The sequence below is a fragment of the Eriocheir sinensis genome, chromosome 63, assembly GCF_024679095.1.
Source record: "Eriocheir sinensis breed Jianghai 21 chromosome 63, ASM2467909v1, whole genome shotgun sequence".
NCBI classification, from domain to species: Eukaryota; Metazoa; Arthropoda; class Malacostraca; order Decapoda; family Varunidae; genus Eriocheir; species Eriocheir sinensis.
Window position 1 is genome coordinate 4,119,699 of NC_066571.1, and position 13,997 is coordinate 4,133,695.

A 13,997-nucleotide genomic window follows, 5' to 3' on the forward strand; every position below is an offset into this window, starting at 1 on the left:
CAGATCCTGGGCATCTGCTTTGCTCAGAACCTGCGCGCCGACATCTACGCTCAGAAGGCCAAGTGGAACTGACGTTTAGCTCCTGCTGCGGTGTAGTGATCAGCCGGCCCACACCCCAGGGGGCACCAGCACCGCCATGCGCACCCTCCACTGTACCTCACCAATCAAAGCTAAGAGTTGTCAAAGAGTAAAGTAGGACTATGCTGTGAGACTACTTTGTTGAGTTTTCTTTAGTTTTTTGTCTTAAGCAGAATCTCAGTCAGGTTGTCATTAGATTGATTCACTGTTTTTAATGCACGGTAAAGCCTTGTTCTAATGGATTCAGGGGACTGATGTTCAGTAGGCATTGGAGAAGACCACACTCAGCCAGACAACGTGAGAGTGAATGAGTGCAGTGCTTCTGTATCTTGAATGAAAGTGTCCTGTAAAAACATGCCATAGGGTCACACGAGAGATTGCAAGGCATTTTGTTTCTGTACCGATATGTGTGTAATTTAATATAGGTAGTCTGGTGTGAGTGGTCCGTCTCTTCAAGGTTTTATTGCTTGTGTATATGATTTATTAGTGTGTTATAGTTGTTGATGCCTCGTCAGCTTACTGTACATCAAGGTGTTGAATCCTTGATGCAGTCAGCTCATTTAAGTTTGATGAACTGTAATTGTGTTATGGCAGCTTTTCAGCATGCCAGTTTCTTATTGAAATGCTCACTATCATGTCAGTTTATCCTAATTTGACCTGACATGATGATCAGTCATGTACAAATACTTTCTGCATTAGATAGATATCTGATTCAGTAGTTATGACATTAATTAGTGTTTATGTTGTTGTAGCTCTCTGTTTACCATGGACATTATTTTAATTTTTGTTGATTCGTTAGGGTTATGTCTCACTGTGGACAGCATCAGTCAGGCATTTTCTTGTCTATTTGTCCAGTCTCATCAGCTTGACCTATCTTTGACTCTATGACTGTGGAATCCAAATATTTGAATGGCATTATTAATAATCTGATTTGGTGAGAACCTTGGAGGAGGTGAACCCCTGGAGTGTGTTGAGTCTCTGCCTCCTCCTCCCCTTCCCTCTAGTAGCCAGCGTAAAGGGTGAGGGATGGAGAGGAAGGCAGGGCTCAAGAGATGCAATAGAGCTAGTTTGATAAAACTTTCAAAAGCCACAATAACTAGGAAAATGTGGCTCTTAGAAAACACATACTAATGCTCATTGCCGCTGATCTCATAGCCTGACAACAGGAGCTATATACCGCAGCAGGAACTGATATTACCTTTGATGTATTGACTTGCCAGTATTTTTGTCAATCTTTGTGTAACAAATGACAGGCATATCTGAATATCCACCTTCAATGTGATGTCACGGCAAGGATAACCTTCTGGAGTGCAGCCGTTTATGATCTAGGAAAAAACTGGAAATGCGCTTCTGAAGTAGTCATTTGCAAGTAGAGGAAGGAACTTGAACGATATTTCACTCATTATGAGGCTATATTGAACTTGTGTAGGATTCAGGAAGGTTTAAAGCTGGTAAAGTTTTTGGTTTAAGTGTATGAGGAGAATCACAGTAATTCACCAGGTATTGCTAGTGCAAATAAAAGATAGACAAAGACTGATCAAGTTCCAGAATTTTGAGATCATATAGTCTCATGATCTCAGGTGTTAACGCATAAAGTGATGGTCATTTAAAGAATACTGCTGTGACAGCCATTTTCTTGACATGACAAAGTTCATTAAATAAGTTTTATATAAGACTCAAATGTTGGTAATGTGTGTGACAAATGTAGGCCTTTTGTATATTTATGGTTTGTAGTGAGTTATGTGGAACTGTGTGTTGCATTGTATGTTTTGTATCATGAACTTGTGTATCTTCTTACAAGCTGGTGCAGCTGTTACCATTGTCCAGTAAACCAGTCTTTCATGTTTATTGGTAGAAGGGAGCCCAGGTGTTTTGAGGCCAAAAACATGAACTTGGGTAAGGGTTCTTGAGTTGCCATATTTGCTCCTACTACAATTTCACCTTACCATTGTATTGCCAAGTGTGGATTCTTTTGAATTCCAAAAACCTGCTTTGAAAATATTCACGACTGGATTGGCAGGTGTTGTTTGTGTTGTGTAAACTACATTCCACACATGAAGTGGTTGTGTTAGCTTGCTGCCGTGTAGGATAGTACCCCTGCTGAGAAGCCATTATCTTGCCAGCCAGGAGACATGGATGGGAGGAGAGCCTGCACTTCTTCATGCTGGTAATAGTCGATAGTTTTGCTGCTAGTCCCCAGCCATGGTTTTATTTGGCTTGCATGTAACAAAATTCTTGGAAAGGGTTTAAGTTTTATGACTGGTAATACTTGAAAAATTATAAATAGATTAGTACTCTGGCTTTTGGTGTTGATTTACAAGATTTGCAGTCTATTATTAATGCAATACCAAAAATCTGTTTAATATATTTAGTTGTAGTAGGTGTTGTAGCCCTTAGTTTCTCATTGTAGATATGAAGTGTTTTGTATATTAGTAGTTGTACTAAGGGCAGACATCCTACAATGAGAGCTTTATATTGAAGTTTTTATACCGGGGAGAGGGATCTGTCTCTCCATTGTCATTACTCTTACTATAGCTTTGTATCACGATAATGTGTTAGGGAAACGTACTCAAGTTTTCATATAGTTATAATATATACATTCGTCTGTATATTGTAGCAGTAAATGATGTTTTTAGTAGCCTTGAGAAGAGGGGCACATCCAGAGGTGAGCCCCAAGTAGGACACCCACCACTACCACCCCTGGGAGGGAGGACCACCTGCCTCACAGACCTTGTAGCTCCTTCACTCTCCAGTCACCTTCATCCCATACCTGAACTGTAAGCCGGGAATCTCAAACTCTATCACAATAATGCAGTAGCCTTCATGCATCCGTGTATATGTTTATTTTCATTGACCTGCCATGTTCCAAATTGTGGATTTTAAGTTTTATACAAGCATCTCATAATAGGATTGTTTTGAGATTTAAAACTGGGAAGCAACTTTCCAGACACTAGTAGGACTGATGGTGCTATAGGGAAGGGTGCAGGTGATTTCAGTAATAGAGTAATCCCAAAGGTATTGGCACATTAGAGAAGTTGAGTACCACTACAATAGCCCACCCAGAATGTCAAGACACAAAGACGGAGGTCAAAGTTTTTCACCCTTCATTTCATTACTTTGTGATAATCACATTTAATTTTTATTTGGATGTGTATTACTTGTACAATTAAGAGCTAAGTTGTTGCTCGTGCACAAAATCACGTTAACCAAGGGGTTTTGAAAACAAATGGGATGACTGAAACCTTATTTGAAGTTTATCATGTGGATCTTTTGAATCATAACCTTAGGGCATGATAGTTCTTAAAACATATTTGCATTTGTGCATGCTTCACACACACACACACACACACACACACACACACACACACACACACACACACACACTCTACTGCTACTACTACTACTACTACTACTACTACTATTTCAACTATTCAATACAATAGTAGTTTATTTTAAAACCAGCAGTAAATGTCATCTATTCAATAATTTGCCATGAAGTTGGCATTTTCTACTGCCGGACCACCAAATGCATATCTTTACCTGTAACCTGAATAACTGACATTATTTCTTGTAGGTGAATCACGGTTAATGTCTAGTAAAAGTGTAGTAATCAATAGGAATTTTCATATAACTGTTTTGATCACGTGGTCAAGTGTGGAAAATACACAGCCAAGAGCACCATAGGTAGAGGGGGCTGAGTGGCTCTGTGATGGCAGTGCTTGGCTTGTGTTACGAGGGTCACTGGTCCATACTTGTCACAGTAGTTTCATGACAAGAAATAATATTCTCTTGTAACCCTACCTTGGCTAGGCAGTCTTAGTTGCCTAGCCTTTGAAATTTTTAATCTCCTCAGCCGAGGCAATTTTTGTAACCCCATTAACTAGAACCCAGTGATTGTAGCGTCAAAGAATGCAGTTAAAGCAGATGCCCTGTTTTCAGAGCTTGGAGTTGTTACACAATTGTGTGTTTTTAACAGATGAATGCCTGTAATCCTTCCAGAATTATCAAATAACCATTGCTTAAAATTAGATTCACAGAATTGCCAAGTGGAATGCAATTCAACACAAGTGGAGACATTTTCTTTGTTAATCCATGACATCCTTGTTTGTGTTCATTAGTTCATGCCGTTAACCATACTTAATGAGTCACTGGATTGGGTTATTTACATTTCCAAATTCTGTTACATGTGATGTTTACATGCAAACTCAAATGGCAGATAACTAACAGGTTACATAAGGTCAGACAAATTTTTTTAAACCAACCTTGGGAGTCATTCTGTGATGGCAGATGGGGCAGTTTGCACAATGGTGAGTGAGGGAGAAGGTAGCCATTTTATTTTCCCTTATTGGTGTCCGCTTGCTATACTGAAGTGTAATCTCGCTTCTCCCCCGAACTTTAACAAATAAATGATTATACATCTTTGTATTAAGGGTTTTCACTGTATTCCTAAATTACGTGTGTGTAGAGGTGAAATAATTAAACTCCAAAATATGCAACAGACCATTAAGAAAAATTAAGCCAGTATGTAGTCCTGTATTTTTGTAATTTTGAAGACGTGCTAATAACAGGTAAAGGAAGGCTCTTGGAGATGGACAGTGGAATATGATGCATGTTGAAAAAATTCATGGGAATGCAATGTTTTCTAGACCTTTCCATCCTGCCTTCCTCAAGATTATAAAATTACATTCCTTAAGGTTGGTACACTAACATCATATATAAGCTCTTGAAGCCTATCTTTTTATACCTCTGTCAAAGACCTCCACCCCTTTTTTTCCCGGCCTATATTGCCAGTAGGCATTCTTGGTGGGGACTGATGGTTAGGCCCAGGCAAATATTTATAGTGGCACCATCTTGCTTGGCTCATGCTGACTCCCAGAGATCACCTTTGATCCTCTATTTTGAGAGAGAATCTAAACTAGATTCTAGAGCAGTGGTTCCCAAACTGGGGGCCATTGCCCCCCACAGAGCCTTATAACAATGTAGAGAATCTGAGGCGAAGTAGGTAATGATAAAACCAAAGAATTTCTTTATTGATAACAAAAGAAGAAAAATAACAAAGGGAATCAATAAAACTGAAGGATTTGCTAGAGTGCTTTTTATGAGGAACTAAAAAGTGTAGAACTGTAGTCACTTTATATATATATATATATATATATATATATATATATATATATATATATATATATATATATATATATATATATATATATAGTCATGGGTTACGGTTGTGGGGGGGCCATGGACCAGAATAATGTATGAAAAGTGGGTAACGACCAGAAAAAGTTTGGGAACCACTGTTCTAGTGTCTGGGTTGATAGGTGGTCTTCAGGGGCCAGTTTCATCAAAGGTCCCAAGTCCTTGGAAGTGGTCTCAGGCTTGGGACTCTTTGAGCACACTTCCAAGGACTTGGGACCTTTGATGAAACCGGCCCCAGGACAGCATGTGGGTAGTCTTAAGCCACGCAGCAGTGACTGAAAACCCTCAGCTTGTGGCGGTGGGCAGGACACAAACTCGCATCCTCCTGGATGCAGCGCCAGCTCACCAGCCACCACCTCCCAAAATTTATCAAATTATTTTGCTTCTGCAATCACTGAAATGTCTATAAACTAAATTCAATTGTTTCCATGAAGCGTCACCCAAATGCATTCCCTCTCAAACACAACCAACCTTTGTCATCCATACACGTTGAGCAGCCAAGGTGACATACAGCCCTAGCTCACCAGAGCCACCTCAACACAGTGCCTGATGAAAAGCAGCTAATGTTTATAGAACCAATCCTAAAATATCACAGACAATTTCAATCTCACCTTTAGTTCATACATAAGTGTCACTGGGGGCAATAATCAAATGACCAGTTCAAGTAAATTAATAAAATATAATATATTGATCAATAATTATGACAGAGATCAGGGGTTGGCAACCAGAAGATTTTCACAAAACAATTCATTTTCTATTTATATCCCTGTATTTGTTATATCTATAAGTATTCTCTTATTTCTGACGTAGATTATGATTTACGAGACTGCAATTTAACTTCGTTGCTCCAACTACTCATTTTCATATCAAACTAAACAGTGAGGAAATGCTAACCACCAAAATGACACACTTGAAAAAGTCCATTGCCTTAGACTAGACAAACTTAACAGCAGTAAAGGCTGAAAAGCAAAGGCGAGGAGGTCACGTTGCAGCCACCTGCCGCAGAGGTCCATCAAGGTAGCGGGCCAAGGCCTCCGTCTTGGTCCTAAGCAAACCAAGTCCCACATTCTCTTTGGCATAGATGCACAGCAGCAGATTGGCCACCTGTGTTACGCAAACCTTGCCTTCCTGTTGAGGAAAGAATAATTAATTAAATGAGATTTTTTATTTAGTAAAAAATACTAATTATAAATGATTCCCTGAGAGTAACACACACACACACACACACACACACAATATAAATATATATATATATATATATATATATATATATATATATATATATATATATATATATATATATATATATATATATATATATATATATATATATATATATATAATATATATATATATATATATATATATATATATATATATATATATATATATATATATATATATATATAAACTTGTTTCCAATGTCTATCCATTACAAGTAATTCACCTCACACTCGATGAGTATCATGTTCAGTCTGTCTTCTGAGAAGGCATTTCTGCCATTCTTGTCATATACCGCCCAGATGTTGCTGGCAATGGCAGCCGTCACTCTGGCGTCCCGGTCTCCATACCCACTGAAGGCCAGCAAGGCGCCCTCCTGGTTAAGCAAGCTGGAACAAATACATATTAGTAACTTTTTCAAGTGCTGCAAAATTAGAGATGAATAGCAAGTGATGCCTGTGTAACGTTAAATGGAACTCACTTCATGATTTATTCCATGTGTAGGATATTGAAAAGTAAAAAATGCTACCACTACTACTAATAATAATAATAATAATAATACAGCATTGAATGTGTGTGTATTTACCTATTTGTAGTCTACTGGGCCCGAGCTAAGCTCTAATATTCTTGTCTCCATATCTATATTTATCCAGCCTTTCCTTCATTCGTTGAACACTGTTCACCTCCACCACCTCCTCCTGCAAGCTGTTCCATGTGTTAACACTTCTATGTGGAAAACTATACTTTTTCAAGTCACTCAAACAGGTTCCTTTATTAAGTTTCTTCCTATATCCTCTCAGTCCCTGCATTCTCACAGTTAAGAAGAGATCATCTCTATCCACCTCATCAAACTTATTTATCAACTTTACAGCGTGATCAGATCTCCTCTCTCCCTTCTTTGTTCCAGTGTCGTCAAGTCCATCTCCTTCAATCTGTCTTCATACGTCATATTCGAAAGTTCTGGGACCATTTTAGTTGCAATTCTCTGTATCTTTCCAGCTTTCTGAAATCCTTCTTTTTGTGAGGCGACCACACAACTGCAGCATATTTAAGCTTTGGTCTTATCATTGTTGTTATTATTTTCTTCATCATTTCTTTGTCCATAAAATAGAATGATACCCTCAAGGTATATTTTGCATCATCCTGTAGGTTTCTCCAAACAGCTTGTTTATGTGCTTTTCTGTGGATAGTGTGTCTTGCATCGTTACTCCCAATTTTTTTTCTTCATGTACCACCTGTAAGTTTTCTTCTCCCATCCTGTATGTTTTCCTTCATCTTTTTTTACTCTCCCCATTTCCACAACTCTTGTTTGCATTAAATCCCATCTCCCATAACTAGCTCCATCTATATACTCTGTCCAGGTCTTTTTGCAGCTCCTCACAATGTTCCTTCGTCCTCACTTTTCTTATTAAGTTTGCATCATCTGCAAAAAGGCTCATGTAACTTTTTATGCCCTTTGGCATATCGTTTATATATATTATGAGCTTTATTGGTGCCAGAACTGAGCCTTGGGGAACTCCTCTCCCCTCTGTCACAATCAGGGCGCTTCTATCTAATATGTCAAATCCACTAATAAGTTTATAGAAAGCTATTAAGTTTCCTCTTCATCTCTCCTCAAACATCGTCAGTTCCATTTCTTTCAATCTGTTCTCATATGGTGGACTCAACAACTCCGGTACCATTTTAGTGGCTATCCTCTGTAGCCTTTCCAACTTGGATCTTTTTTCCTGTGGGGGAAACAAACCAAAGCTGCATATTCTAATCTTGGTCATTACCATTATGATTTTTTTCATCATATCTTTATCCATATAATGAAATGCCATTCTAATGTTTTGCAGCAGACTATATGTGTCTCCAAATATTCTATATATGAGCTCATCAAAGGGTTATGTATCTTGAACAATCACTCCAAGGTCCCTTTCATTGTTTACTGCATCTATGATCTATATTCATCTCACCCATCTTATATGTTGCCATGGGTCTGTTCTCACTCTTCCTGATTATATGACATTTCTTTACATTGAATTTCATTTCCCACTGCTTGCTCCATTGATGTACAGTAGCTAATACCTCGGTTTATGAGTGTTTATGTGGTGTGTGGGTGGTGTGGTGTGGTGTGTCTGTGATGTGTGTGTGTGTGGATGTTGTGGTGTGGTGTGATAGGTGAGTGTGTGTGTTGTGGTGTGGTGTGGTGTGTGTGATGTGTGGTGTGGTGTGGTGTGTGTGATGTGTGGTGTGGTGTGGTGTGTGATGTGGTGTGTGTGGTGTGGTGTGGTGTGGTGTGTGTGGTGTGGTGTGGTGTGATGTGTGGTGTGGTGTGGTGTGGTGTGTCTGTGGTGTGGTGTGGTGTGGTGTGTCTGTGGTGTGGTGTGGTGTGGTGTGTCTGTGGTGTGATAGGTGTGTGTGTGTGTGTGTGTGTGTGTGTGTGTGTGTGTTGTGGTGTGTGTGTGTGTGTGTGTGTGTGTGTTGTGGTGTGTGTGTGTGTGTGTGTCTGTGTGATAGGTGTGTGTGTGTGTGTGTGTGTGTGTGTCTTACAGGGCACTCTGGACGCCCCCGGTGTTGGCCTGGCTCAGGATCTGCGTCAGGGTGCGTGGCTTGAGCATCCTCCCTCAGCAGGCCGTGGCGGGCGGTGGGCGGGTCTCGGGCAGGTATCGAACCCAAGGGCGCGGCGGGGCGAGGCACGTGAGGTGGGCGTGACGCGGCGCACTGACGGGGCCACAACCATGGAGGTACAATTGGTGGAGTCGAAATCAGCCCAAAAAGTTAATCCACCGAAGCTTCCATTTTTACGGCCAGGTGTCAGGTGTTGTCAGGTCATGCTCCCTCTTAATGGTCTCGGCCAGGCTCGCCCACTCCCATCTATTGGCCGTAAATTTGATAGTTCGTCGGCTTCACCTCAATGAATGGGATTAGCGGGCCGTGTCGACTCCACTAATTCTACCTCCATGGCCACAACACCATCCTCTTCCTCTTCTTTAGGCCTCTGCTGCTGACCCATCGCTGCTTCCTGCCTTTGTTTCCATTAATTAATTGTCTTCTCTTCGTTTTCAGCCTTTGTTGTTATTTTACTTGACCTACTAGATATGTAATTTGGCTGTTCATTTAACTTCCAAAGAAAATAAACGTACGTACGTCTATTTATAATGATCTTTAAGTACAAGTATATTAGCTATCTTGTTTATTTATTTATATTCTTGAGCTTTTTCTGCAATGTTGGAAAAAAAAACAGCGGCAGTAAAAGATAAATAAAAAAGAATTAACAAGCTCGAGCGAATTATAGGACAAGTGAATTGCAATACCAAATTTTCTAGCCTAAAGTGAAGCAAACGATGTAGAGTAAAGTATATAAGTGTTCAGAGTGAAGTTTATAAGTGTGAAGAGTGAAAAGTATAGGCTAGAGTGCAGAACGAAGTATATATAAGTGTACGTGAAGTGTGAAGTATTTAGCCTATATGTGTGTAGAGTGGAGTATATAAGTGAGCGCAGTGAAGTATATAAGTGTGAAGAAGAACCAAGATCGAGGACTTAAAAAAGAAGCGATACAAAGCGGAACAGGTCAAAAGAAGAAGAAGAAGAAGAAGAAGAAGAGGAGTCTCCCATGAAAACAAAGACTCGAAAATTACCTTATCTAAGTACTGGAGGTCAATGAGGACTAATTATGACCTTTGACACCTATGAGAAGGCCCTCTAATTCAATATTGGTTGTTAAAATGGAATAAATTCTTTGTTTTCTTCAATTACGCATTGCGATGTATTGCCCCATTGACTCTTTAGACTCCCGCAAAAAGTACTTGTGGATTGTTCTATAAAATTATACTAAAATAACGATATCATGAGCATCAGATGTGGCTGCAAAATCATGCCTCAGGTAGAAATATTATAACTGGAAGGTGGAAATTTAAACATACGGCCCCTCAGGACACCTTTTCTTGTGTGTATATAAAAAAATAAGGAATTCTACTGTGCTAAAGGTTATTGCCAAGGGTATTTTATATGCTAACATTAGGAGAAGAGATATTTTTGTGAGGAGTTTGGTGGTGCGTATAAACATTACACTAGGTTAGAATTATATCCAGAACACTTATTTTTGTATTTATATAAGAATTTCGAGCTCTGCAGTGTTAATGGTTATTATTAAGGGCATTTTCACGACTAACATCAGGCAGAGACATATTTTTGTGAAGAGTTTGGTGGTGCGTGGGGTGGTGATTATATCCAGAACACTTATTTTCGTATGAACATGGAAATGGAGAATCCTATTATGCTGTTAGTTATTGTGAAGAGCATTTTGAAGAGTAACACCAGGCTGAGAGACATTTTTCTGAAGAGCTTGTGGGTGCGCGTGGGGGGGAGGGAGTTCGCGCCATTATTGGAACACAACAAACATTTCTTGGCCTGGTGCAAAATGGCGACGCCGAGCCCGAGGAAATTTCAGGAGAAGATCGCCTTGCTGCAGCAGAAGGAGGCCGAGGGGAAGATCGCCTATGACAGTATTATGAATGAAGTCCAGGGGCTGAGGATGCACGTACGTGTCCCGTGTATTACCGTGTGTGAAGGCGAGGGAAGATGGGTTGTGTAGCGCCATTGAAAAGCAAAGTGTGTGGCCAGGCAGCGGAGAGGCCCGGGGGGCGCGGGGCCGCGGGGCCGGGGCTGGCACCCGCGGCACGGCTGGGCCAAAACGGTGCACCTTGAGGCCAGGGGCACTGTGGCCTCAAATTTAATTAAAAATGCGTTTTGGGTACACTACGCCTTGAGCGGTACAATTTTCCTGGTTAACGATACAATTTGAAGTTAAGTTTAGATAATATGTTGAAAACTATAATTATCTGAAATCATTGTTTGCAAACAGTGTCAATGAAAAAATACACATCGTCCACATCAGTGCCACTGCCAACTGAACACTGGGGTTCCTGGGGAAGAATCTACATAACTGTACACCTAACATATAACACAGCGTTTAACACACTTGTGAGACCAACACTGGAATACTGCTCCACGGTGTGGGACCCTTACACAATACAGAAACATTGATAGGCTAGAACAAATCAACACCCAGGCGGCTAGGTTCATTACAAACAATCACACTCAAACGCCTGGCATCACAACACAGATCAAACAACTGACAAACATGGAACTTCTTCACATGCGCAGACAAGCACACAGACTTACACTTATGTACAAGATCACGAACACATTGACATTGATCCACATACATACTTACACAACGTAAACAGTCAACGTACTCGTAACACACACAACTAAAAATATCAAACATATCACACAAACACTGACGCATACAAGTGTAGTGTGGCGACTATGCCTGGGGAATGAGCCTCCCATAACCCACTTAGCCAGTGGGGTACCTCTTTGGCCGACTCGGTAAGGAGTGGCTCTCCCGTCACGCTGGTCGCGGGTTCAATCCCAGGCAGCCGGGGAATACCCTGATCATGATTAATTTCTCGTGTGTTTTGAAACACGCAGAGGGCATGTTGGGAAATAGAGGAAATAGAAAATGAAGCTCCCGGGGCATGACAGTGGTGGCATAGTGGTGGGCATCCACTCCTGCAGTTCTGTTGAGTTTCCCCGAAAGGGTAACAGGTAGGATGGCCCATGCTCCGAGGGTAATAGAAATTGGAAAGTGTTGGAGGTATATCTCTACGGGGACATTGTGAAATAGTGCACCAAAATAGGTCACAGTCTAAAGGTCTCAACACACAGAAATTAATCTACATAGAGGGGAAAGTCGTGTAGTGCGGCGACTGCCTGATGAACGAGCCTCCCATAACCCACTTAGCCAGTGGGGTACCTCTTTGGCCAACTTGCTGAGGAGTGGCTCTCCCGTCACGTTGGTCGCGGGTTCAATCCCAGGCAGCCGGCGAATACCCTCACCTTGTCTTGATTAATTTCTTGTGTGTTTCGATACACGCAGAGGACGTGTAGGAAAATGGAAAAAAAGAAAATAAACTCCCGGGGCATGACACAAGCACTCATACTTTCCACGCACCATACGTGACTGGAACAACCTCGCTCAACAGATTTTAGACTGCGGTACAATAGACTCCTTCAGAAAACGAATACACACTCAATTGTCACCACAACACACCAACACAAACAATTACACTTGATTCACTTCCCTCCCCTGCACACTCAGCTCCCCCGTCCCCCCAACAGCCACCCAAATATGTGTGTTACGCACCTGTATAGAGGTGCCCTGTGCATTATTATTATGATCAAGAAGAAACTCGAGCACAACTAACAATTGATTCTGAGCATTTTACATGAGTGCCATAAGGAACCTATTTCTCCACAAGGGACATGTGACTTGTGAGGAGCAGGATTGATAAGTAACCCTCATGGCACAAGTAGCCTACTATGTCATAACAGTTTGGAGAAACGGCACTACGAGATTAAAAGAAACTCACTCTTGTTAATATAATCCTGCGAGAATCAGTATTCAAAGTTATTAAAGTGACCAGTCTCTAAATCCCAGCCAACTACCATGGAGTCACAGAGGGCACCCGGCAATCTAGACAACCTAGACAGAGGAGTATGTCGGTGGAGTGGGTACAGGTACAGACCCTGTCTGACTGACAGAGCCATACAGCCTGTACCATATTGTGAGTGCCTTAGGACAGTGGCAGGCTTGCAGGTGTTTATTGCTCGTTTCTTAGCAGCTATTCAGCGATTCAAGAAGGACCTAAAAAGTGATACAAAGCAGGATAGTTCAAAAGAAGAAAAGGAAAGCAGGGCAGCCAGAGTTTGAAAAATGTATGATATAAGATCATTGCTTATTTGGACAAACATGGTCTCCTCAATACATAAGGTAACATATATGTAGTATACTCAGTAAAAGCTTAGTTATCCTTGTTTGCATTCTCTAAAATTCAACATAATGTGCATGAGGACTCCAGTCTGTAAACCTATCAATGAACTGGGGAGGCAGTGGCTAAGTGGTCAGCGTGCATGCACAGTGTTATGGAGGACTCAGGTTTAAGTCCAGCCAACCGCTACAAGCTGACAATTTTCAGTCATCACTACGTGGCTTATGATGACTCATATGGTGTCCTGATGACCTCCTGTCAACCCAGATGCTAGCATAACTCTAAAGAGGATCAAGTGGAGCTCTGGGGGACAGTATAAGCCAAAAAAGAATGGTTCTACTATAGAAAACCACTTGTGTTCAGTACTAGCAGGCTGGGGGCCTTTGGCTGATTGATAGGCCCCATCAAGAAAGCCTACTGACACTAAAGCTTAACATAAAAGAAAATATGGTGAGGTTTAGTTGGGGGAAGTATCCCCACTAAGACTGAGGTGCACAAAATGAGAACATCACAAGTTACAGTTAAGTGAGGGAAGCAGTGAGCAAAACTATTACAAATTTAATATAATGTATAGTTTATATAGGGAGTACATGCGGAAGGAGAGAACTGACACCTCAGGTTGGGTGGTGCAGCTGGAGAGTTAGTTATTTGTGCATGTCATAACTCTGTCTTGGGCAGGGC

General features: G+C 41.0%; 3 protein-coding genes across 11 annotated transcripts in view; 2 read left to right on the plus strand and 1 right to left on the minus strand.

Moving 5' to 3' along the window:
* Window positions 1–4,503, plus strand: part of LOC126986872 (tetraspanin-17-like) — a 28,644-nt gene extending 24,141 nt beyond the window's left edge. For all 4 annotated transcript variants that reach the window (XM_050843338.1, XM_050843341.1, XM_050843342.1 and 1 more), the window contains one exon: window positions 4–4,503. In XM_050843338.1, coding sequence (XP_050699295.1) covers window positions 4–72 — 69 coding nt within the window. In that variant the 3' untranslated portion in view covers window positions 73–4,503. The remainder of the gene's footprint in view (window positions 1–3) is intronic.
* Window positions 4,504–5,279: 776 nt separating this feature from the next.
* Window positions 5,280–9,418, minus strand: LOC126986874 (ragulator complex protein LAMTOR2 homolog). The gene is made up of 3 exons (XM_050843343.1): window positions 9,031–9,418; window positions 6,722–6,884; window positions 5,280–6,402 (listed from the first exon to the last, which is right to left on the minus strand). Exons 1-3 carry the CDS (start codon window positions 9,096–9,098, stop codon window positions 6,256–6,258), a joined length of 378 nt encoding a protein of 125 aa, XP_050699300.1. The 5' UTR covers window positions 9,099–9,418; the 3' UTR covers window positions 5,280–6,255.
* Window positions 9,419–10,820: 1,402 nt separating this feature from the next.
* Window positions 10,821–13,997, plus strand: part of LOC126986875 (putative uncharacterized protein DDB_G0291608) — a 53,674-nt gene continuing 50,497 nt past the window's right edge. For 3 of the 6 annotated variants that reach the window (XR_007740013.1, XR_007740014.1, XM_050843344.1), the window contains exon 1: window positions 10,827–11,020. Coding sequence is in view for 4 of the 6 variants with exons in the window: in XM_050843344.1 (XP_050699301.1) it covers window positions 10,901–11,020 (120 nt within the window). In the remaining 2 variants the exon portion in view is untranslated. Of the gene's footprint in view, window positions 11,021–13,997 lie in introns of all 6 variants that reach the window. The other 3 variants (XM_050843346.1, XM_050843347.1, XM_050843345.1) reach the window with 3 other exon arrangements.